Genomic DNA, 25,174 nt, shown 5'->3' with positions numbered 1-25,174 from the left:
TATTATTATTGTCCTTTCACTGGTAGAGAATACTTCCCAACTCACTAGTAAATTACAAGTACTAGTACTTTCGTGGAACACACCCATAAAAATTCACTGGTAATTTGTAAGTATGACATGGTAAATTACAACTGTAGAAAATTCTTTTGTGGAACAGAAACTCCAGTATTTGTACTGGTTACTAGAAAATTTACTTGTAATGTACAAGACCATACTTTTGTGGAATAGGCCCCTGGTAACTGCACGAGCATGCAGCAGCCTATGGATTTAGGGATTATATAAGTCACATTTTAGGAAGAGCCTGGTGCAGAGAATTAAAATTTTATTCCTTATTGATGGTGGCAAAGATCCATCATAATTTAAAGTTTCAATCCTAGACGCGGTTCACTTCACTGCAAAGTCTTGGAAAACTTTGAAACTTGTTTCTTGAAAGTAGGATTCTTCAAGAATCATTCCGACTCTCAGATGCTAGCGGAAGTAGAAGAAGGAGAAGAAGAAAAATGATGATGATGATGATAATAATAATAATAATAATAATAATAATAATAATAATAATAATAATAATAATAATAATAATAATAATAATAATAATTGTACCGGGTGGTACACCTCCATGCTGCTAATTCAAATATTGCGCCAGTGGAAACTCCTCTACAGGAGAAAGCCTGAACTTTAACAAACTTAATTAACTCAACGGTTTTTCGGAAGATGTCACTACTGTAAATTTGGTAATTTTGAAGTGTTCTGAACGGTATCTATTTTGATTTGTGTTTGTTTGCTCCGTATCAAGAAGTTTGGACATTCTCTAACAGATGTCTCTACTAAAACTTTGATAACGCACTCTGGTGTAAAGGAATGAACTTTCTTGAAGAAATTTAGCATTCATAAGTTTTGTTTTTACTAAATTTTGTTCTGTGGTTTGGGGGTTGGCAACAGTTATTCTTCTTTCCGCCTGTTTTGAATTTAATCAATAACTAATTTTTGTAATTAATTTCTGACCAATAGTGTCTTTCCTTCTCGATGTTGATGTGTAACTTTTGCGACGCAATAAAATTGAGGGGGTGTGTCTACTCATTCTTGAAAGGTCTTGAATTATCCACGAGGGTATAAAAACTGCTGATTTTCTTGTCTCGGTGCCACTTCTGTAACATCTTTCTTAGTGTGTGGATATGTAGCAGGGGGCGGGAAGCGCCTCTTTCTCCAAGCAGCAGTTCATCTACAAGGTAATGGCCTGCTAACATCCTCATTTCTTGCTAGCTCAGCAGTTTAACTCTCGGGGAAGGTTCGAAACCTTTAGTATGTAACCTACCCTTTTAAAATGTAAATTCTTTTCTGTCTATCTACAAATTACAAATCTGTAAAGCGGGGATATAGAGTGCTTCACCCTCTCGAACTCCCCTTCATTTTGAATTTGAGGTGTTTTCGTAACCGTTTTTCTCTTCCTTCTTAAAGTCTTAAACTTATTTGGCGACTAGTCACCTCCATAGATTGGGATTAGCCCCTGTATCATCGGCCTAGCGCCACATAGGTTTTTAGACAAAAACTTGGTCTTAACCTGTTTGTTTTCTTCATGCGAAGGCCCCGTAGGTTGGGTACTAATTACGCCTGTTTCCTTGTGTGCCTTAAGGGCAGATAGAAATGAAGTTTGTTGTAGCCTTTGATAGGCTTGTAAAATCGAGAGCGGGACAGCTCTTTATAGTGTTGTGGTAAAAGTGCCTTAGAGAGGCTTGAGATGTAAAATTTGGGAGTTAATGCTCCATGTAATTAAGGGTGTTCTGCACTTTGGTATCTTGTTATTGTGAGCTGAGAGCTCAGAAATTATTTTTGGGGCTCGAAGCCCAGATCTTGTAATAACCCCCTAAATCTGGTGATTTCTTTGTATCTAATTTTGGATTGTTGTTGAGTTGTTAAGTTTACAAATTCTATGTCATCACTGTTAAGTGTTGTAAATATAACCTTCGTTAAAGTTTTAAATTAACTTTAATTTTGTAGTTGAGACCTATTCCTGCCCGCACCTTCTTTCACCTCTAACTACCATGGATAATTCCCTAATAATAATAATAATAATAATAATAATAATAATAATAATAATAATAACAACAACAACAACAGCAACAACAACAAGGAGGAGGAGAAGCAGAAGAAGAAGAAGAATAAGGCTGAAGAATGGAGAATGTTTCACAGTCAAACTGCTTACTGAACTCTTTCTTTGGGTGGATGATGCTATGATAATTGCAGAGAAAAGAAGTGTGTGTAGGAGTTGGTTGCAGAACAAACTGCAGCCGAGTCTCCCACCAGTGACAATAAAGAAGATAGGGAAGTGATGCCTACCAGTGCTGAGACAAGTGCACCAGTGGAATTTTATGTAGATATCTGTCATCTGTAGTGGGGCTGAAAATAATTTCCATAACCTTAATGAACTTAAAAAACAAATAAAGAACTTTAGAGAAAAAATGTAAATAGAGATTGATTCTGGGCTACTTTTATAGGAAGCAGTGATTGTGAAGTTTTCCATCTGGAATTCATGTGTGTTAATGTTGTTAATAGGAAGATAACCAAAATTAAAATGTTCCATCCAGAGAAAGAACGTTTATTGCATTTTAATTAATTCTGTAACTATTCTAAGAAAGATAACCAGATTAAAAGAATATATTACACAATATTTTTACTACCTACCAGTACCCTCCTCCTGGTCAGTAGATGAGCAGAATCACAAAGGCGGTGCATCAACAGTTAATTTACACTGGGCCTTTATTTGGGGTAAGTAATAGGATTAAGATTGAAATACTCTATAAATTAATAATATGGATTTGTGTAATATTGCCCTCCTTTCCCAGCGCATTTTTAAATATATAAGTTGTTTCCTATTATATACAGTTTCACACCATTTATCAGTACTCTTTGGGTCCCTTGAAAAGTGTAAAAGAGGGATAACATTGTTAATTCAAATAAACAAAAAACACATAGTTCACTTGTAAATATCACTGAACATAACAAACCTGAATGCAGTTTCCAGCAACACATGTTCTTGGTGATCATTTCAATGTAGCTCAGAACAGACATTTCATATCATGTATGCTCTACATTTCCTTTCCAAAGTTTTCAACGAAGTTACTTTCAATTAGATATCAGCATCATTTTAAAACACTCAAAAATTACTTCTAACAGCTAAGGGCTAAGCTTTAAACTATTACAGTCACAAGCAGAATAATCACTTAAAAGCTGAGAGTTTTTCTGCTCTACTTACAACAAGAGAGAATTTACAATACCTGACATTTCTGACGAAAAAGGCGGCGTAAAAACATCTGGTAATTAAAAGTAGAAATATCATTGTTCCCAAGACAACCACATAACAGCCTTACAATAAGCTCTTGCAGCAACGAGCTACCACAATCTTCAGTACCATCTGTTAAGAGTGCTTCTTCTAGTTCCTGGAACAATGAAATAATGAATTCAGAATTGCAGCTAAATAAATATTTTTAAATATTTGTTTTACCTTAATGCACAGAAGAATTTACACTTGACGGCAATAACGTACAAAAGCCTAGTAGACGGGCTGCGAAAACATCAATGTTTACAAAATCATAGTAGTTTACATCCAAGCACATGACATAGTCTATGGTTACTCAGAGATCTTTTATTATTATTGCTCTCTTTTCCCACCTACACACAGTATGAGCAGCAAGTAGATTTTATTTTATTTTTATGTATACTTTCTGAAATCGGGGTAATATTCTAGTTATCATCGATTTGTTTCAGTTGCTAACTCAGAGCCTGTATTTATCTTTTTTCTGAACAAGGGTCAGAGTGAAATTATAGGCCTCTAACTGGTTTATTTGCTATCCATACAGCTAATCTTGTGCTATAGTGTATATTGGAATGTACTATTAGTAGTCCGGGTCTTTTCCAATTTATTGGTATGTTCATGCCACATTTGTCGCTCTGTATGGTATGATGACATTTGAAGGACCACTGGCTACACATTAAATGTTCACCTTATATAATTAATGAAAACACAGCAACATGTTCCAGGGTTCCAGCTTCTCCGCCATGCGGTAGAGTAAAATGCAATGCCACACGTGACGTGCAGGTAACCAAAATGGTATCAAATAAAAATACCAGTACAATGTAGATGATGACACAATTCTTCTCCTTCTTCTTCTTCATCTTATTATTATTATTATTATTCTCACTTTATTACTTGCTCTGCACAAATTACTTCTAAATTCTCCTACAACATAATATGGAGAAGTCTGAATACCTCATGAGGCATGATGAGCCTAATAAGAAATGCCTTTCTTTCACATAAAATTTAACAATTTAGAATCTCTCTGTTAGACATTAAACCACTGAAAAAACATTACACATATCAAAGGTTTATATTCCATTTTTATTCGTACAGATTACCATCCTTGTTTCTCTTTATTTAACATTATGTCATTCCTCCCCTGTGAAGGATTCAGCTTGCCAGAATACGGAAGCTCGCATGTTATAATGGAGATAAATGAGCAGCAGGTGCTAACATATCAGATAAAGAGAGTGTGTTGGGAAAACAGGCAAACAAAAGGCTCATTATAAAAGAGCATTACCGAGCTCAATAGCTGCAGTCGCTTAAGTGCGGCCAGTATCCAGTATTCGGGAGATAGTGGGTTCAAACCCCACTGTCGGCAGCCCTGATAATGGTTTTCCATGGTTTCCCATTTTCACACCAGGCAAATGCTGGGGCTGTACCTTAAATAACGCCACAGCCGCTTCCTTCCCAGTCCTAGCCCTTTCCTGTCACATCGTCGCAACAAGACCTACCTGTGTCGGTGTGACGTAAAGCAAAAAAAAAAAAGCATGAGGCCTTAGGAAATGTATGGGTAGCAGTCTTGATTTTGATAAGAGGACCTTATGATACAGTTGCAGCAAAACAAACAGTACTGAAATTATAAACATGCTCTGAACATAACGATACGCCATTATAACATCCAAGATTATAACAGCAATACATATCTAACAGTGTCAGTACAGCATATGGTCAAAATGTGCACTCTTACATCTAGTACATTGTTCACAACGGTCCTTTCGGTTAGTGGTATTCAAAGTGTGGTATGCAAGGTCGTCTCAAGGGGTACACAAATTTATCGTAGCTTCCAACAGTTTTCAGCGAGCAGTTCAGAAAGGAGTTGAGCCCAGATATGCCAACCTTTGAAGTGGATTATCAGTAATCGCCCTCCGCCCCCGAGAAAATGTTTGAGTCAAGTCCAAAAGCATGCTCCTTCCTTCTAGATGACACCTCTTTTGCCCTTCCTCTCTAGCACTCTATTTGAAAGTATATCATATTACACAATAACATTTGCACACAACCTGTTAGATCTGTGTAAAAACTTCCTTGTAGCTTGTTTCTCACGCAGCAGCTGCTTTTCAGAGTAGTTTTCCTTGCAGCATCCTTCCCACTGTGATGGCATTTTCGTCTTCTGAACCATAAGCGATTCCAGTGCAGATGTGCTTAATGTAGGCCTCACTTCCTCCTCAATCTTTTGTCAACTGTAAGGTACATTTAACACAGCAAATACAACATTACTGAAGGATTTATAGTGGAGAAGAGCAGCACCTGAGCTCCCACAATTAAGCTTACAATGCTTATGGGTAGCAAAAAGAAGTCACAATCGAATAAGTATCGTTGCCAACTCACAAGCATTGAAATGAGGATGATTTAGAAAAAAAGCTCGAAATGATTTAAGATTTTTCCTTATTTTCTTTTTTTCCCTATAAGATTAATTTTTTATGATAATGTCAGCTTTTCCGTAATAATTTCCCCTTTGAACATAATTCCGTAATCGTAGGTGAAATCCGTAATAATTATGGACAATCCGTAATAGTCTGTAATAATCTGTGAGCCTGACTTTCAATAAAATCTTGTTTCGATTCAGTGTTTTTTTCTACCACTATTTTTCTTGATCTTAGGCTATTGTGGTGGCTCCTTCCTCGTCTATATCTGTGTGCTGGTGTTATAGTTGTCTGATAAAGATAAATAAAGTGTAAGTAGAGAGTTATAAGCTGAAGGAATGCCTGTGTGTGTGCGCTGATGTGAATGAGTACATAGTGTTGTCGTGGCTGGGTTGCGTTCAATCTGAGAGCTTGCTGTGTACTGCTTCGCGTTCGACTTGGGCTTGTGTCCGCTGCTGCGAGGGAAGTGAACGGAGGGGTAGGGAGAGTTGCTGTTGTGGGGGTAGGGGTAGAGCTGGGCATGTTGTTCGACTGTTCTATGGCACGTGCTATGTTCTGTTTATTGATTATTTCGAGGTAGTCATTTTTCAGGGCTTTATTGAAAATAATAATAGTTTTTTCCGTGATTTCATTTATATTGTAATTGGGATTCGCGTACTGATCTAAAGAAATATAACAGAAGAGTTTTTATAACTACACTGAGAACTTTGTCCACAATGGCAAGCCTGGGTTTTATGTTTTTTTTTTGCTAGCGGCTTTATGTCGCAGTGACACAGATAGGTCTAATGTCGACGATGGGATAGAAAAGGCCTAAGGAATTGGAAGGAAGTGGCCGTGGCCTTAATTAAGGTACAGCCCCAGTATTTGCCTGGTGTGAAAATGGGAAACCACGGAAAACCATCTTTAGGGCTGCCGACAGTGGGATTCAAATCCACTACCTCCCGGATGCAAGCTCACATTACAAACCATCACTCTCATTTTTGTTCCGTATTGAAAACAGCGATCTCACTTAGTTTACAAAAGGAGTATATTTATTATCCCACCTATTCAATACAATTCAATACTAATTGTATTAGTATAAAACACTTCATGGACTTGTATTGCATAGGTGGGATAATAAATATACTCCTTTTGTAAACTAAGTGCAAGCTCACAGCCGCGCGCGAGAGCCTGGTTGTGTGAGCGGCTCATGACCCTCTCAGCTCGCAAGTCTGTATGAACCTTAAGAAAGTAAGAACAGAAATAGGTATACAAGGGGGTGCCTGGGAATATGTTAGTTGCAAATAGTCAACATAGAATAATAATGCTAATTATAAGATAATAGGAAAGGACTGATGTAAAGTGTGTTTCATTTGACAGCTGATTTCTATCTTGCAGAAGCAATCCTACTGCATTAGCTTTGCAGCACTATGAATTAATTTCACTTAGTATACTATAATCTTGGGAAAATATACACATCCTAAATGAAATTATCTATCTTTTCCAGTTTGTTTCTTCTATAATGTCATTACTTTAGCTTTGGAAATGCTAATTAATTATACCATACATCACACAACCTCTTTTCAGCTTTCAAGATATTAGATTGCAGGTTTTCAGCACAGTGACTCTGTCACTACAGACTAAACGCACACATACACGGTGCGTTCCAAAAATAATGCGACCAAATTCATAAAAAATCATTTCTTGAATATATTCATACAAATAATAAAAAATCTTCAAAATAGCACCCTCTTGCCTCGATACACATCTGGAGGTGGTGTTTCCATGCCTGGAAGGCCTTTTCCGGAATGTCCTTTAGAGCCGATGTAACATGCGCCTGGATTCTTTTAATCGTGTCCCAATGTTTTCCTTTCATGACTCCTTTTAACCGAGGAAACAAAAAAAAACAAAAAAAAAAGTCAGCGGGAGCGAGGTCAGGACTGTAGGGAGGCTGGGGAACCAATGGGGTGTTGGTCTTGACCAGGAAGTCGTTGACAATGAAGGCGCTGTGACTCGGCGCGTTGTCGTGATGAACTTTCCACGTGTCCTTGATGTCGCTTCGGCAGCACGAGACCCTCCTTTTCAGTCACAATGCGGGAAACGGTTGTTTTTGCCATGTTTAGAGTTTGTGCTATCAATTGAAGGCTCAGCCATCTGTCAGAGTTCAAACAATCGCGCACACGCGTCACATTTTCGTCAACTCGCAAGGTTGATGGCCGTCCACTGCGAGGTTCGTCGGTGATATCCTCTCGGCCCTCCATGAACAACTTGTGCCATCGGAAAACTTGTGATTTGGACAAGAATCAGTCCCAAAGGACTGCTGAAGTAATGGAAACATTTCAGTGGCGGACCTCCCAAGTTTAATGCAAAATTTGACAGCGTACCGTTGCTCTATAGAACGATCCATAGTGCAGTGTTACATGAACTCAAAACGGGTTTGGCGGAAACTCACGTCCTGACAAAGAGCGTTTGAAGCTAACACCCCCCTCCACCTAGCCCAGCAAGTTAGAACACGCTGCGGTGTACAATTGCGTCAGAAAAAATTGGTCGCATTACTTATGGAACGCACGTTGTATAACATTTAAGTTTTCCAGTCTGTTGATACTAATGCAAGATTTAGAAATACTTGAAAATACTTGCGCACGAGGGGAAATTTCTTATTATATTCTCGTGCAACTGAATCCTCCCCTGCCATTTTATATCCTTCAATAAATGATCCAGTAGTAAAATTTATTAAAAATTAATAATAATAAAAAATAATTTAATAAGGAGATAATTTTTCTGGAAAATTCATCGTTAGGAGATTATGATTTCAGGTTTAAATGCAACTGTATAATTTGCAGAGAATCTCTTTTGATCTGTAATAAGATTTTCTTTATGTCATAAAGAGGAATGTTTAAATATTGAAGGATAGTGGCTGTGTTTTTCACCAGAGTACCTCTGGATCCAAACAGGAGGTCTATGACAACCTATTGACCAAGAGGAATATTATATTTGGCTGATGGATATGGCAGACATGGTGTATAAATTGCTTCTATACCAGATTAACACCGTGAGCTTGTTGCAGGTCCTTCTCAAAGCGAATGGTAGGATCTAACACCATCGCTTTATTCTCTTTCTTACTGATAGCTATGATGTCCACTCTTCTTGTTGAGTCGTCGGTAAAAAGAGTTGCAGTGAACTTATTCATGCACCTTCCATCCACGCTGCCTCAAGCCTTGAACAACTGATGTCCTTACTGGATGGTGATGATTGTTACGCAGTAATTCATCACTCCTGCAGAACCCCAGCACACGTCCAAGCGTTTCGGTCTCATTGCAACAGTTTTGGCGGCAACAGGCTGAGCTGAAAGTTCTGCCGAGAACCGATCTTACTGCGGTCAGGTTGCGCAACATTTTTATAGCAATTATGTATTCGATGAAGATAAAGGTGACTTGGAAGACATCTAGGAGTTTATTTGCAGGTGATCGGCACACAAAACCACTCCTCTCCATGTATGAGACCATTGACACCATAACTGAAAAGATCGATCTCTCATTATCTCTCAAAGCTTTCTTCCATTGGTTTTAGAGGGAAGACTTTCTTTGTCGATGTTCAGTTTATGGAGCGCCATGTTCTGCTTATCGGAAAATTTTCATACATAATGCAGTTGCACGTCCTTGGCAGTAAGCGACTGCAGATATTACAGCGCTGAATATTAACCTCCTACATGGTGTGGAGTAGTACCATACCTCTCAATTTCTTTGGACTATATAACATGGAGTTTGATGTACCATCATGTAGCATAATTATTTCTTTAACCCTTATAATTCTGTCCAGATCTTTATAAGAAAAGTGAGAGGTGTGCACTGCAGTGGGTATATCAATCCTGTCCAAATAAATTCATTGATAATTTTAACTTTCTGTTCCAGTTTTAAAAGTGTAGTTTTAACTACAATGTTTAAATCAGAATTTAGGATATTATTTACTTTAGATCTGTCAAGAGATATTTCATTACTGAAATCAATTCCTAGATACCTGATTTGTTCATTATTTGATGTTACTGATGGTATTTCTGATCCTTGAAAAGTGGTGATTTTTTCACAGACCAGTTTTTCTTTCTTTAGGATAACAGATTAACATGTTTGTGGGGTAATATTTAAACCTATTTCTGTGAAGCTACAGCACTTATGGCTAATATTGTAAAATGAGTAAAATTGTTGCATCTTGTTTGGTTCTGCTGATTATTACTATATCATCAGCAAATGCGAAAGCAGACAATGATGAGTTTTCTTCGGATAAAATGTATCCGTACTTATCGCTGACATCATGGTCAGTCAGATCACGTAATATTTTATTAACTGCCAAATTGAAATGGAAGGTGAGGTAGGGGAACCTTATGCTACTCCACATTTAATTTCTATAGGTTTGGATTGCTTAAAATCTGTTTCTAATTGAATACTGGTCTGCAAAAGAAAAGCTACAGTAAGGAAGAAAATGATGGAAAGGGGCCAAATGATCAAAGGCAAAATGAAACCAAAGTACACAAGAAGGGAGGTTTGAAATGATTTTAAAATCAGGGTTAAAGCAGAAAATATGCCAAATAGAGAGAGGACGTGAAACTGCACAAAAAGACCTGGGGAGTGGAAATTTGAAGGCCCAGGCACAAGACAGCCATACCAGCCTGTGAATTGCACCTAACAAAATTTAAGTTATGTTTATTTTGTTGTCCATTTATTTTGTATTCTCAATTCAGGTGCATGATTATAACAGAATCAACCTTGCATATTTTAGCATGCAAGTCTTTCTATTTGTGACCATGAACTTGGACAAGACCACTGCTTGGTTTGCATAGTATCAGCTGATCCTGCCGTCACACACAACTAGCAGCAGCTGGCAGTTAGTGAGGTCACCGATTGCCATACAGCAACTTTCAATGCTTAAGCTTTGAAGTTAAATGTAGATGTTCAGTATGAGCGACAGCATTTACTTTTTCCTAAGACCTGAAGCAATGCTGTTCAACAAGTCCAGTCAAAATCAGGTAGGCTGAGTTGGCGAGTGTTACTACTAGGACTGAAGTTCAAGGAATGTGCTAGTGTGGAAGGTAAAACTACATCCAATATAGAGAGCCATTGCCCACAACATCAACAGCAAAAGGATTTTGCAGGAATTAAAATTAAGGTTTAAGTGACCTCAAATCATTAAATCTGCCATCGATTTCTTCAGCAAGGCCAGACATTTTACTCACGTAATCTTCTGTTTCCACCTGAACGTCATGAAGGCTTTCAGTAATTTTCTTCAAACATTTGATGTGAGCAAATGTTTTAGTCTGAAGGTCTTTCCCAGAAAGCTTTAACTTGCTATGAAAGCTAAATACAGTTTGGGCCAAATCAGAAATAAGTTTTTCTCTTCCTTGTAAAGCTATGTTTAGAATTTTTAAATTCTGGACCACATCTGTAAAAAAAAAGCCAAATCTAACAATCACTAGAAAGTCATTAAGTTCAGGGAAATATTTTCCTTTTTCTTCCATAAACTGTTTGATTGGATCAAGTAATTTTAAAAAATCTGACAAGGACATTGGTTACTGATAGCTATCTTACTAAGCAGTAAAAAGATAGGCCTACATCATCAGGAAGCTCATCATTGTTCATATCTTCCATAAAAGATTTGAACTGTTGGTGTGTTTTGACACTTGAGCGAATACAGTTCACAAGTTTCAGAACTACCTGCATAATATGCAGGTACTGAAAATATTTTTCTGCCAAATGTTCTCTGTGAATAATACAATGTACAGATAGGAAATCAGGAAATGATGTGTCAGCATTTAAAAGCCCTATAAGCCCTTGTTTCGTGCCAGTCGTAGATGGTGCACTATCGGTAGCAATGCTGACAATATTACCGTTAGGCACTGAGTTTTTCTGTAAAACACCATCCAGGGCTTCATTAATGTCACAACCACGAGTAGTAGCGGACATTCACAACTAAGTATTTATTTATTTTCTACCTAGTCGATACAATGATTGCCTAAGGCAATTTAATGGTTAAAAGTGGTACATGTTTCGTATATTATCAACATCTTCAGCCACACAACACTGTTTAGATGAAAAATACATAAATTGACAAAGTAATGCTTTAGAGGAAGTGTCCTTAAAATTAACATAAGATTGACAACATTAAAACAAACAAAAATCTCAAGAGAAAATATATAAATTATTTCTACAATTGAAAGCAGTCATCAAGGAAACACTTGTACAATATTCCATAGAGAATATGTCCTAATGAATATTCTTTTCTTAATAATTCATGAAAAAAGATCAATTCATAAATTAAAAATTATACAATTTATAAGTAATTGTCGAAATGAAGAAATCCAGTTATCACAATGTGGCTCTTATTATTAATTCAGATGAAAATATTACTAATTCCTAGTTGTCAATTCTTATTAAGTCTGCTTTCCTTTGGAACAGTAACCGTGAAGTTTTCCTTTAGTGATTTCAGTTTGGTTTCACTTAACTGAGAGCCAACAGAGAAAGTATTTATTGAAACCGCTGTGGTTAGTGTCATGACGGCGTTTTAGATTACTGGCCTTGAACTGTGACAAAGTTATTTGACACAAAAGATAAATTGGGTTGTTTGGCTTGATTTCTTTCTACAAAAACGAATTCTTCCTCCTAGTTGGTATTAAAAGCTCGATTCTCCTCTTCATATTTATGCTTCTTAGATAGCATCGTAACTGTTCAGACACCAGGCTACAACTGTACTCAAACAGCACACAACAGCAGTACACAGAAAAGTATCGGCACTCGCTACTGCCTACACGTGAACGTGACTGGCTTCACCTCATGACACTGATTCACTGATACACTCTTCCACTCAAAGCACTATCTCACGGAAGGCCCTGGAACTATCTTCACCTCCCGTCTCTCACCACTGACCTACAGCGCTACTAACATTAAGCCGCATATTGCTGCTACTGACTGCCGCCGGCCACGAGATGTTGTTAGTTTCTATTAATTATATCAATTAATTTTACTCTAAACTTGGTGTCACGAGCCGCACGAGACTGACTCAAGAGCCGCATGCAACTCGCGAGCCTCATTGTGGCCAGTCCAGGTCTTTACTAAGGCACGATCGTGTCTGATGGGATGACTTTGACACTGAACACTCTCTTGAGCTCACACACTGATCTAGTAATCAACCTGGGTTGTTTGTGTACCAGTGCTGTGCTACATTTATACTACCAAGTTTTTGGAGCAATTTACTTGCATGGAGCAACTTGCTGCACCAATTGCAAGTCTAAATTCCTTGCAGTAGTTAGCAATTTCTTGGGCAAGACGCTTGCAGCCAGTCTCGTGCTAGCAGTGAGAAAGACACGCTGTGAGCTTCTGCAAGTTACTTGCACGGATAGAATTAGATTCTATTTAGTGCAAGTGGAAGGCACAAGTTGGTAAGTAGGTGATCACATTTCACACATTTATTTCTCTGTATATTGTAATTTAGTAACGTAATTAAATTCATGCACATACACTCAAGGGTCCAGAAAGGGCATTGGTGCAATAATACAAAAAAATCTAGAGCGCCCCAGATATTTGGGACGTTCACAGCAGTGAACTCAACAGAAAAATGGTGTAACCTCCTCGAAAGTTTGGATATGAAACGCTCAAGTCGACAGACCTGGAAATTACTAAAAAATCTTAAGGGTGATCCTACAGTCTCGTCCTGAGAGTTGAGTAAAGTTACTTCTGATCAAATAGCCCATCAACTATTGCTGAATAGCAAAGCCATGAAAAAATCCAGAGAAATAATAATCCAACGGTATGAAGAGGAGAATGACAAACTTGGCACACCATTCACGGAAGAGGAACTGAGAACTGCTATCAAATGTATGAAAAATAACAAAGCTGCTGGCTTGGATGACATAAGATTAGAGCAAATAAAGCATTCTGGCTCCATAACTATCAACTGGGTTTTGAAACTGATGAAAACGTGTGTGACTAGAATGTTGATTCCAAAGATCTGGTGCAAAGCAAAAGTTGTGGCCTTGCTTAAACCAGGAAAAGAGCCAAATGACCCCAAAAACTTCAGAATCGTATCTTTCCTCTGTCATCTTTTCAAAATTCTGGAAAGGATGATATTGAATCATATTTCTGATTCTATCGACAAAAAGATTATAAAGGAACAATCACGTTTCAGACCGGGGAAGTCATGTTCTGGTCAGATACTTAATCTAACCCCGCATACTGAGGATAGATATGAGAGAAAACAAATAACAAGAGTTGCTTTTATTGATCTCATGGCTGCTTATGATACAGTGAATCATTAGAGAATGACAAGGAAGCTGTATTCAACAACCAGAGATTATCGTCTGGCATAGTTTGCTCAATGCCTGCTCCAGAACAGACTTTTCTTTATTGTCACTGCGAAGGACAAGAAAAGCCAATGGACATGTCAAAAGAATGGCCTCGCCCAAGGAAGTGTGTTGGCTGAAATATTATGTAACGTCTATACCAACGATCAGCCATTTAACACTGGAACTAGGTCTTTCATCTACGCAGATGACACAGCTGTTGCTGCTCAAGGAATGACATTTGAAGAAGTCGAATTTAAACGGACACCTGCTCTTGAAGAACTAGCTGTCTACTATGACGAGAATCACCTGAAATCCAATCCGGAGAAATCTCAGGTATGTGCATTCCATCTGTGTAACAACGAAGCAAGAAAGGAGTTGAACATATCCTGGAAAGGACACAAATTAAACCATTGTGATCAACCCAAATATCTAGGGGCAAAATTTGTTGTAACCACAAAAACGCACACAGGAGATGCTGTCAACTGAGTACACTGTTTTATTTACAAATTATATACACATCATACACACACACTAATAACCTGCCATCTTGGACAAAACACTGCTACGAAGAAGAAGAAGAAGAAGAAGAAGAAGAAGAATAAGACTGCTCCATTAGCATTTCAACCGATTACTAACACAACGGAAACACAACATGGGTTCACACACTCAGCTAACGACTTCTACTACACCTCCAACTGCCAAGGCTGCCAGTTTATGTACACTGGCTGGGCAGGCTACTAGAAGAGTATGACACAACATGTTTTCTCGTAATTTCTAGAGTCTCCAATAACCTATTTACAATGAATGGGATTTTCTGTAACTCTCTAGTGACAAAAATACGTTGTTCTGGTCTATTACCGTGTGTTGCACAACATTACACTGGATTTATACATCATGTTTACTGGTAATAATAAATTATATACTATTAATTACTATTAATTACATGCTCTTACATTAAATAAACTCTTATTAATATACATACGGCAGATGTATCATGACATAACCTCACGTTTTGTTACAATAATAATAAAACCAAACCAAACCCCATGGCACTACAGCCCTTGAAGGGCCTTGGCCTACCAAGCGACCGCTGCTCAACCAGAAGGCCTGCAGATTACGAGGTGTCGTTTGGTCAGCACGACAAATTCTCTCGACCGTTATTCTTGGTTTTCAAGACTGAGACCACTATCTCACCGTCAGACAACTCCTCAATTCTAATCACATAGGCTGAGTGGACCTCGAACCAGCCCTCAGATCCAGGTAAAAATCCCTGACCTGGCCGGGAATCGAACCCGGGGCCTCCGGGTAAGAGACACGCACGCCACCCCTACACAATAATAATAATAATAATAATAATAATAATAATAATAATAATAATAATAATAATAATAATAATAATAATAATAATAATAATAATAATAATCGAGCTTGGTATTTTCATTATTTACCCATGGGCTGGAGAATTGTTTCCAAGTTATACTAGTCCATTACACTTGCATCAATTTGGACCATACCCTAACTTATAAACAGCACTGTACAGATACCAACAGAAGGTATGCAGCAGGAATAACCATGCGCGTGCACGCACACACACACACACACACACACACACACACACACAAAAAACATGGGGAGCACAACCTAACATCCTCCATACATTGCAGAGTATGCTGCTCCAGTCTGGAGGAATTCCACTCATACAAATCAAGTGGACGTTGCCTTCCACGAGACAGGTTGCATTGTTGCAGGTTGCTTACGATCAAGTCCTGTTAATAAGATCTTTCCACTTATGGGAGTAACACCTCCAGATATTGGGAGACAAGTTGCAGCAGAGACTGAGAAGAAGAGGCAAGAAACAGATCCAACGTACCCAATGTTTGGACTTCACGCCACCCATGAAGATTGAAATCGAGGAAGAGCTTCCTACAAACAAAAGCAATCCCATCATCAGCCGAATCTCGGCGAAAGGAACTCTGGAGAAGGAAATTGCCTGTAGGATTATGGGAAGTGAAAGAGAAGCCAGCTGCAGGACATCATCTTCAATATGGACATTGGAAGACGCTTAAAAGATTTTTTTTTTTTTTTACTAGCTGCTTTATGTTGCACCGACACAGGTAGGTCTTATGGCGACAAAGGGACAGTAAAAGGCTAGGAGTGGCAAGGAAGCAGCCGTGGCCTTAAATAAGGTACACACCGGGCGAGTTGGCCGTGCGCGTAGAGGCGCGCGGCTGTGAGCTTGCATCCGGGAGATAGTAGGTTCGAATCCCACTATCGGCAGCCCTGAAGATGGTTTTCCGTGGTTTCCCATTTTCACACCAGGCAAATGCTGGGGCTGTACCTTAATTAAGGCCACGGCCGCTTCCTTCCAACTCCTAGGCCTTTCCTATCCCATCGTCGCCATAAGACCTATCTGTGTCGGTGCGACGTAAAGCCCCTAGCAAAAAAAAAAATAAAAAATAAAAATAAGGTACAGCCCCATCATTTGCCTGGTGTGAAAGTGGGAAACCACGGAAAACCACCTTCAGGGCTGCTGACAGTGGGGTTCGAACCCACTATCTCCCGAATACTGGATACTTACAAAGGTAATATCTTGTACTGGATACTTGCCGCACTTAAGTGACTGCAGCTATCGAGCTCGTTTAACAGATTAAGATCTGGAGTGACATGATGCAAAACGAACTTGAGAAGATCAAGATATGTGTAAGTGTAGTGAAAAGCAAGATCATGGACACCTTCTCATCTGTAGAAATCTACCCAAACCATGTAGTATGAAGGATTTGGTGGAAGCCAATGAACGTGCCATCTCGACAGTTGAATACTGGAAAAACAAAGTGTAAATAGAGTAGTTGTAAATATATTGTAGTGATTTCAGACTCGGATAAATAAATAAAGCAGTGAACTCAAAAAACAGAATTAAGACACCCAATGCCTTCAGTATCAATGTGGAGTACTTTAACACGCCATCAGAGGAAATAGTGTACTGAGAAAATGGCACAACCTGAAAACCCTGTTTTCCCAGAAAGTGAAGAAACATGTAAAAATAAAAGGTGGCTCCTCAGGGATACCAGTCGAGTCTCGGTGGCCACATCTTTCAACTATGAAATTTATAGACAGTAACATAGCAACGATTTTGGACAAAATATATTCCTTAGCAAATGTAAGCCTATTTGCTTTTTTTTTTTTGTGCATCCAAGAGTGAGGTTGTGGATTCTTTGTTCCCATTACACACTAGCCTATGTATTACCATAGCTGCTTGTTGAGATGTCAATGTATTGTGCATTGGGTTTTGGGTTGTGATTTTATTCTTGCGAGGTTCAAAATCAAAGTCTCCACATTTACAATACTGATATGTTTTTAATCAAGTCAACATTAATAATTATCAGAACATGTTTAGTCCATAACTATGGACATCTTCAGCCGAACATATTCAAAAGAAGTAAAAATAAGACAAGGACATTGAAAACACATTAAAAATGAATATATGATTTTAAATGCCAAATGAGTCATTGTAAAATATATGACATGTTCGAAGAAATGTCAAGGGAAATATTAAAATAATAGAATCATGTTAATGGCATAGCCTATTAAGCTAAAAATGTTGGTATACGTGTCAGTAGCACACAAAAGTTCCATTGGAGTCTAGTTATTGGACAAGCTCTTCATTTATCAAACACAATAGACAAGTACGAGTTGTCTAGTTTCGTGTTGATGCAGCATAATGAACAATCAGAATTTTTTATTTGAATGCACAAGAAGGATAACAGGTTGTGGCAAGAGTTGAAGAGGTGGTCCTAAAATGGAAATTAAAATCTATAAGCAAAGTTGGAAACAGGCAAGGTTTGATGAAACTTAACAAAAGAATTAGAGGCACATCTGACTACTTACATCTTCGCCCATCCCATATGGCTAGTGGCTTTACATCGCACCGACACAGATAGGTCTTATGGTGACGATGGGATAGGAAAGGCCTAGGAGTTGGAAGGAAGCGGCCGTGGCCTTAATTAAGGTACAGCCCCAGTATTTGCCTGGTGTGAAAATGGGAAACTACGGAAAACCATCTTCAGGGCAGCCAACTGTGGGATTCAAACCCACTATCTCCCGGATTCACGCTCACAGCCACGCGCCCCTAACCGCACAGCCAACTTGTCCGGTATGTGCCATATGGCATACCTCTGTGTGAGTGTTAAGGCTGACTGAGTATCGTGTGGAGGTCGTGTGTAGTGAAAACGAGCTTGGAGGGGAAGGAGTGAGGGGTTAGACCTAGTAGGCGTGGAGTGGGAGTGTGTTGATTTGTTTTTAGACTTAGATATGAGGAATTTATTAATTATTTCCTCAATAAGCACCTTCACAATCTCAGAATTTTCATTTTAAGTTGCATACTGGCTTGCATTTCTGATCTATATTGTTAAAAATGGCAAGAGTTGAAGAGGTGGTCCTAAAATGGAAATGAAAATCTATAAGCAAATCTGGAAACAGGCAACAGGTTGCCTTTGTTGCTTAAACGAAGTATCTGTAGATCTTGGTCTATGGAAGTGAAGGAGTGATTAGAATCTACTATGTGAGAACTCATGGCAGAAAAATTGTTGTATCTTGAGGCATTAACGTGTTCTTTATATCAAACAAAAAAGATAAGAGTCCAGTTTGACCCACGTAACTAGCTGTACATTTGCTACATTTTAGTTTATATACACCTACCTGATTTGTGAAATTTATTGTTGATATTATTGACTGTATGCTGATTATAGAAAAGGTTTGCATTGTTATGAACTGTTTTGAAAGAGATGCAGACATAGTGTTTTTTAAAACGTTGGTAATTTCATAACCGCATTGCCGCAAGTAAAAATAGCAGAATTATCCGCTTACTTTTTGGTCTCTCTGAGTTGAGGTAGGTTTAATCTCAATATTTTGACAATCTTCTTGTCTATTAACCCCTTAAGTGGGTATGACGTCTTTAGATGTTTTCGTGCTGGGCTTCTACAGTGGGTATGATGGCATTATTCGGTCGTAAACTTTATCGCGTATTTATCTTGAGGGTGAAGGTATATGGCGTTGCCATGGCATCTATCGCCATTAGTTGATATGTTTTCCACGAGATCACCCTGTGTATTTTTTTTAGAGCTGTCACAGCTTTGTGAAATTCATTTGTTTTGGCGCCTTGCACAAAGTTCCCACGCAGCCATTTATGTTGCGAAGCATGGCTTCCAAACGTAAAGTAGATCAGCTTGATTGTGTGGGTATTTCGACAGTTTTAGAAGCGGAAAGTGATGATGAGGTATCTTCTTTATCTGATGATGATGATGGTGATGATAATGATGAGTGGAATCATACTGATGAAGAGGACAGTGAAAGTGATTCTGAAAGTGAAAAGGAAGTTGTTCCAGATGAACCAAGTGACGCGGACGACGTTCAAAATGTAACTCAGCTGGCTCACTTTGTTGCGAATGGTGCCCCAAGACCAAAGTTTGCTTTTACATGTGTAAATAAGATAAATATAGACTTTAGTGACGTTCTCAATGTTGCAGAATACTTCAGCGCGTTCGTAGGTGATGATACATTCCAGTTATTAGCTGAACAGACTAACTTGTATGTTAGCCAATTTTTAGCTGCTATCCCTAACCTAAAACCACGATCCCGAGCGAGAAGCTGGAAAGACACAAATGCTGCTGAAATGAAAACTCTCCTTGGACTTCTCCTTCTACAGGGTGTCGTCCACAAACCAGAAAACGGTCTCTACTTCACAAAACGTGAAAGTGTAGCTACCCTCTATTTCTCCAAAATTATGTCTGAAATAAGATTCCACCTGGTTTTGAAATTCCTTCACTTTGTAGATAATTCCAAGTGTGATCCTCAGATCCACAGTAGGAAACTGTACAAAATACAGCCAATCCTCGACCATCTCCTAAACAAATTTTTCTCCATCTATACTCCTGAACAGAATGTTTGTGTTGATGAATCCCTTTTTCTCTGGGGAGGACGACTAAGCTGGGTACAGTTCATACCCTCGAAACGCAGCAGATTTGGCATGAAACTCTACAAATTGTGTGAGTATAGGTCTGGATATGTTTGGAAATTTGCTGTGTATACTGGTAAGGATACTCTATATGATCAGAACCATCCCGGAGAGAGTACAACTGCAAGAACACGTCAAATACATCTTTTTGTTCTTTTGCAGTTTAATGACACTCTATTCATCGAGGTTTCTACATCTTCTAGAAGACTACACTTTTATGTGAGAATTCAAGTATAACCTTCAAATACTGATATAATCTCTCCTCATAGCAGCGCCAACCAGTACACTTTTGCAACGGTCATATCAGAGAGTATCTTAAACCAATAAACTTAAGATACATCATAACATTTGCCTTTTCTTAACCTATCTTTAAATGTTGGAACGTATAATATAAACAAAATACACCCTCTGATCTAAGTTAGCAGCTACCGCAGCAAATATATGCTGACTTTCACAACGAAGAGGATCCATTTCTGTTCCAGACATACGCAGTTTTTAGAACTTTATATCGATATAAATACTTTTTTAGACAAGATTTTAAATTAGTCTACAATAATTTTAACATGTGCTTGTACTTCCCAATATCATTTTTTTTTTTTTTTGCTATTTGCTTTACGTCGCACCGACACAAATAGGTCTTATGGAGACGATGCGATAGGAAAGGCCTAGGAATGGGAAGGAAGCGGCCATGGCCTTCATTAAGGTACAGCCCCAGCATTTGCCTGGTGTGAAAATGGGAAACCACAGAAAACCATCTTCAGGGCTGCCGACAGTGGGGTTCGAACCCACTATCTCCCGATTACTGGATACTGGCCGCACTTAAGCTACTGCAGCTATCGAGCTTGGTTGGTTAGATCCAGTTCTCGCTAGTGACTAGACCAATGGGCTGGGGGCAAGGAAAGGGGATCTGTGGGGGTGATAGGCAAGCCGCCACTCTCTGGCCCTGACATATTGTGATGTACCGGTAAAGAAATAAGAGAAGAGAGAACAGTACTGTCAACCTGTGGCAATTTGAAACCATAGATATAACCATGAAAACACTATTATGAATTACACTGTGGCAAATGATTTCAATATAAAACACAAAAACCAATATCTTTCATCAATTTGATGTTCTTGTTTTAATTAAGTTATTTTACAACAAACAATACTAAGAATTCTGTTAGTGGTAGAATAACTGTCACGGTTTGCAATGGCTGGATTACTGGCATGCCAGATTTAAGATTTAACAGCAAGCACCAATCACCATTCACGTCGCCAAGGGTCCAGTCTACTGCTGATGCAGTGATGCCACTTGTTTCAAGAGAAATGTGTGACCTCAATTGCTCTCTAGGCTGCACGAAGTGCATGTGTTCGTGTAAGCCTTTCTTTGTTACTGTGACTTGCCCAGTGGACCATTGGAAACTATTGAGATAACGATCAGTTGTTATAAGAGCCAAAGCCGTAAATTTATATACAGGCTATGTGACTATTTTAAGAAAGAGCATGATAACAGTGGGCCACTTCTTCCTGTTACAAAAGTAGTGGATCGAGTTTGTGATGCTTTAAAAGTAGGTAAGACGATTGTGAAGAGTGTAACAAAAGAAAAGTGTCCTGTGGATCTTAATGCACCTTCTGAAGAGCTGCATACTCCAGAAAAACACATACCAAGACATGATTAAATGCATTACAGAAGGATGCAATAAGAAGACATATTTATAGTTACTGTAGTTATGTCTGGCCGAATATACTGCTACGGTAATGGAGTAAGTCCGTACAGCCAGGGACTTAACACCGAGTGTTTGGCGGCAGTAAATAACTCAACTCCCTACAGGGGCCAATAGCTTTGGTCAGATGAACCCCTTTAGGTAGGCAGATGATCAGTTCAGTGTAAAAAATTACCCTGGAACCCATTACAAGTGTTTGGTTCAATGGCAAAACGAACAGAGGAGGAATCCGTTACTCTCATGGTTCCCAAAGGTTGTGGAGGCAGAAGAGATCATACCAGACGAACTGGCTGTGAAGGCACACCGCAGCAGTACACCCGAGTCTGCGGCAGTTCATTGCAGTCTTGGTGTTCGATCCTGCATGTCTCATTCCATATGTGCCACAGGACATGGTTCCGAGATCACAGTGCAAGGGTCACTTCCTGGCAAGCTGAGATCCACAAACCCATGGCAGTGGCACTTCTTCCAAATGTCATTTACTATTTCCAAAGTCCAGCAGTGATGGGATATGGATGGTGGACAGGCTACGGGTGAAACTGGAAGCCCCTAGTTCAAACCTGCATGTTGGCAGCAGATGTGTGATGGAAGTCTCCCTGAGACTACTCAGGAATTCAGTCCTGCATCTATGTTTGGGCAGGCCTGCTTAGTAATTCTGCTGCCCACCCCAAGTGAGGAAAGCCATAGAAAAGGTAATATCCTAACATCATCATAAAATTGAAGTAATGTACAATTGATCCACAATTTTATAAGGAAGTGTAATAGCCACAGAACTCAACAGAACAACCTAGACATTGTAATCAGAATGTCATGAAATTTCTATGCTTTTATCTTTGTGCAATACTCAAAAGTTTATGTAATATCCTAATAACATCGTAAAAGTGACGTAATGTACATTTGAATTTACAGATTCATAGACAATATTTTGTACTTTAAACTTACACATTTTCAATGACTGTTTTTATCTAATCATCGGCATCACAATCTATTTTATTCTCATAACCACATTTTATAATGAATGTTATCACAATGTACACATAGTTTACTCTATTAGTCTTTTTATTATGTCATAAGAGGTTAATGTTCCAGGACATCAGATAGAAAATTGTTATTTTAGGCTGATAATGACCTAAATTGAGGTTGAAACTAGTACCTAGCAACGCATTACAATATAAGCATAGGCATTGCAAATAATGTATAGTATTGAACAGGTGGAATAAAATATTTTATAACTAATTATATTTACAGAAAAGGTGGGCTAAACATCGGAAGTCACATCTCATCTCCGGCTGGGCGGCCTACCACCCCTCTTGTGGTCAGAAATCAAAAGCAGGAAAGAGTGACACTCTGAAGTTCGGAACATGGAATGTGAGAAGGCTTACTTGTGACGGATAATGACAGGCCTGAGAGAACAGCTCTTGTTACCCATGAGTTCTCTAGACTTAACATTGATGTTGCTGCTTTCAGTGTAACCAGACTGTCCACGGAAGGCAAAATTACTGAGTTTGGTTCAGGATATACCATCTTCTGGAAGGGAAAGATGGAGCAAGAACTTTGCATTCATGGTGTGGGATTCACTCTGAAGACTAAAGTGGTTATTGATCACCAACTTACTCAAAATGCAAATCAGCGAAAGACTTCTGACTCCCCGCATTCCACTTCCAGGAGGTACGTTTATGACTCTCATCTCCGCCTAGGCTCCAACCTTCGATGTTGATCTAAGGTATGAGTTCTACAATCAGCTAAGCACAACAATCACCAAGGTACCATCTGCAGATAAGCTCTTACTCCTTGGCGATTTTAATGACAGAGTTGGGAGAGAATCAGCTATGGAAAAATGTGATGGGTACACAAGGAGTCAGCAATTATAATGCAAATGGACTATTGCTTCCCAGTCTATGTGCAGAACATGAACTTTTCATCACCAATACTCAGTTTCATTGCCAAACCACTTCAAGACCACGTGGATGCATCCTCTATCCAAGCATTGGCACATTCTTCATTAAATCGTTACACGGCAATGTGTTAAGAAGAACATACTTATTACCAGAACAGCAGGAAATATTGATGATTGTTGAAATAATCACAAACTCCTTACCTGTCACCTCAGAATCTCCATAAGCCCTAAACTACCTAGGCATCTCCAAATCTTGACCAGAAGAAAGTATAACACATTTGAACTTCAGGACGAATCCTCTGCCACAGAATTTCAGAATATGATCAATGTACATCTGACATGTAATCCAGTTAGCACAAATGACGTTCAGCAAGACTGAGCCACTTTGCAGAAGATACCCACAAAGTCAACCGAGGAAACCATTGGTTTTGTAAAACAGAAAAGGTAAGGCTGGTTTGACAACAACAATGGTAGGGGCTTTACGTCGCGCCGACACAGATAGGTCTTATGGTGACGATGGGATAGGAAAGGCCTAGGAGTTGGAAGGAAGCGGCCGTGGCCTTAATTAAGGTACAGCCCCAGCATTTGCCTGGTGTGAAAATGGGAAACCACGGAAAACCATTTTCAGGGCTGCCGATAGTGGGATTCGAACCTACTATCTCCCGGATGCAAGCTCACAGCCGCGCGCCTCTATGCGCACGGCCAACTCGCCCGGTGACAACAACAATGAGGAAATTTTGTGTCTTATCAACATAAAAAAACGAAGCCTATCTATCCTACAATCAAGATATCCAGCCTCCAAGAAGAGAGCACATTTTTAGAACTCAATAGAAGTTCACAATGGCAGCTTGGCTGAAGTGAAAGTAATACGACTCCGGAAAATAAGTCTACCAGAAGTGTTTTCAGGATTTATATAAGTGATACATTTGTGTCGAACTGTGTAATACTGGTATACTTACGGATACCCAAGGAATATACATACGAACCACATACTGTATTTTGTATCTTGTTATACTTGTGATGGTGGTTATCGTTGAATACTGAACTGTAGTCAAAGAGTAGTATAGTATTAAAGTGATTAAGGTTGGTGATATAGTTGCTCATTACACCACCCCACAAGTGAGGCACACCTACGATCCACAGGGGAAGCAAGAGCAACATGATGGACAAGGTAAACGAGGAAGAGGCTCGGTGCGACATCTGCAATAAGAACGTTGGAAAGAGTGACAATGCTGTACAATGTGTGACCCCCGACATGATCGGAGACTTATATAAATTACTGTGAACATTCCTGTCCAAGGCGAGAGAGGAATATACGTTGTGAGTAATCGTGAATAATTATTCCTATCCAAGAAGAGAAGGAAGCAACATGGAACGGCTAAAGAAAGGTAGGACACCTATTAGGCAATGTGTAACAAAGAAGTTTCAGTGTATTAAAGAGTTTCTTGTAACAGAAATTACCTCGCAGATTCGTGATTTGTTGCAATCAAATTTTAACCATTTAGAAAGTTTAATGGAGGAACTTCATGAAATTGACGTGAAAA

The 25,174-nt window shown here is 38.9% G+C and overlaps 1 protein-coding gene across 1 annotated transcript in view; it reads right to left on the bottom strand.

Annotated features, from left to right (window-relative positions):
* Positions 1–25,174, bottom strand: part of dikar — a 293,245-nt gene that overhangs the window by 241,626 nt on the left and 26,445 nt on the right. Inside the window, exon 3 of the mRNA XM_067145083.2 lies at positions 3,270–3,431. Coding sequence (XP_067001184.2) covers positions 3,270–3,431 — 162 coding nt within the window. The remainder of the gene's footprint in view (positions 1–3,269; positions 3,432–25,174) is intronic.

This window comes from Anabrus simplex, chromosome 4, assembly GCF_040414725.1.
Source record: "Anabrus simplex isolate iqAnaSimp1 chromosome 4, ASM4041472v1, whole genome shotgun sequence".
NCBI classification, from domain to species: Eukaryota; Metazoa; Arthropoda; class Insecta; order Orthoptera; family Tettigoniidae; genus Anabrus; species Anabrus simplex.
The sequence above is the reverse complement of the archived record's forward strand: the minus strand, read 5'-3'. Positions and strand labels throughout refer to the sequence as shown.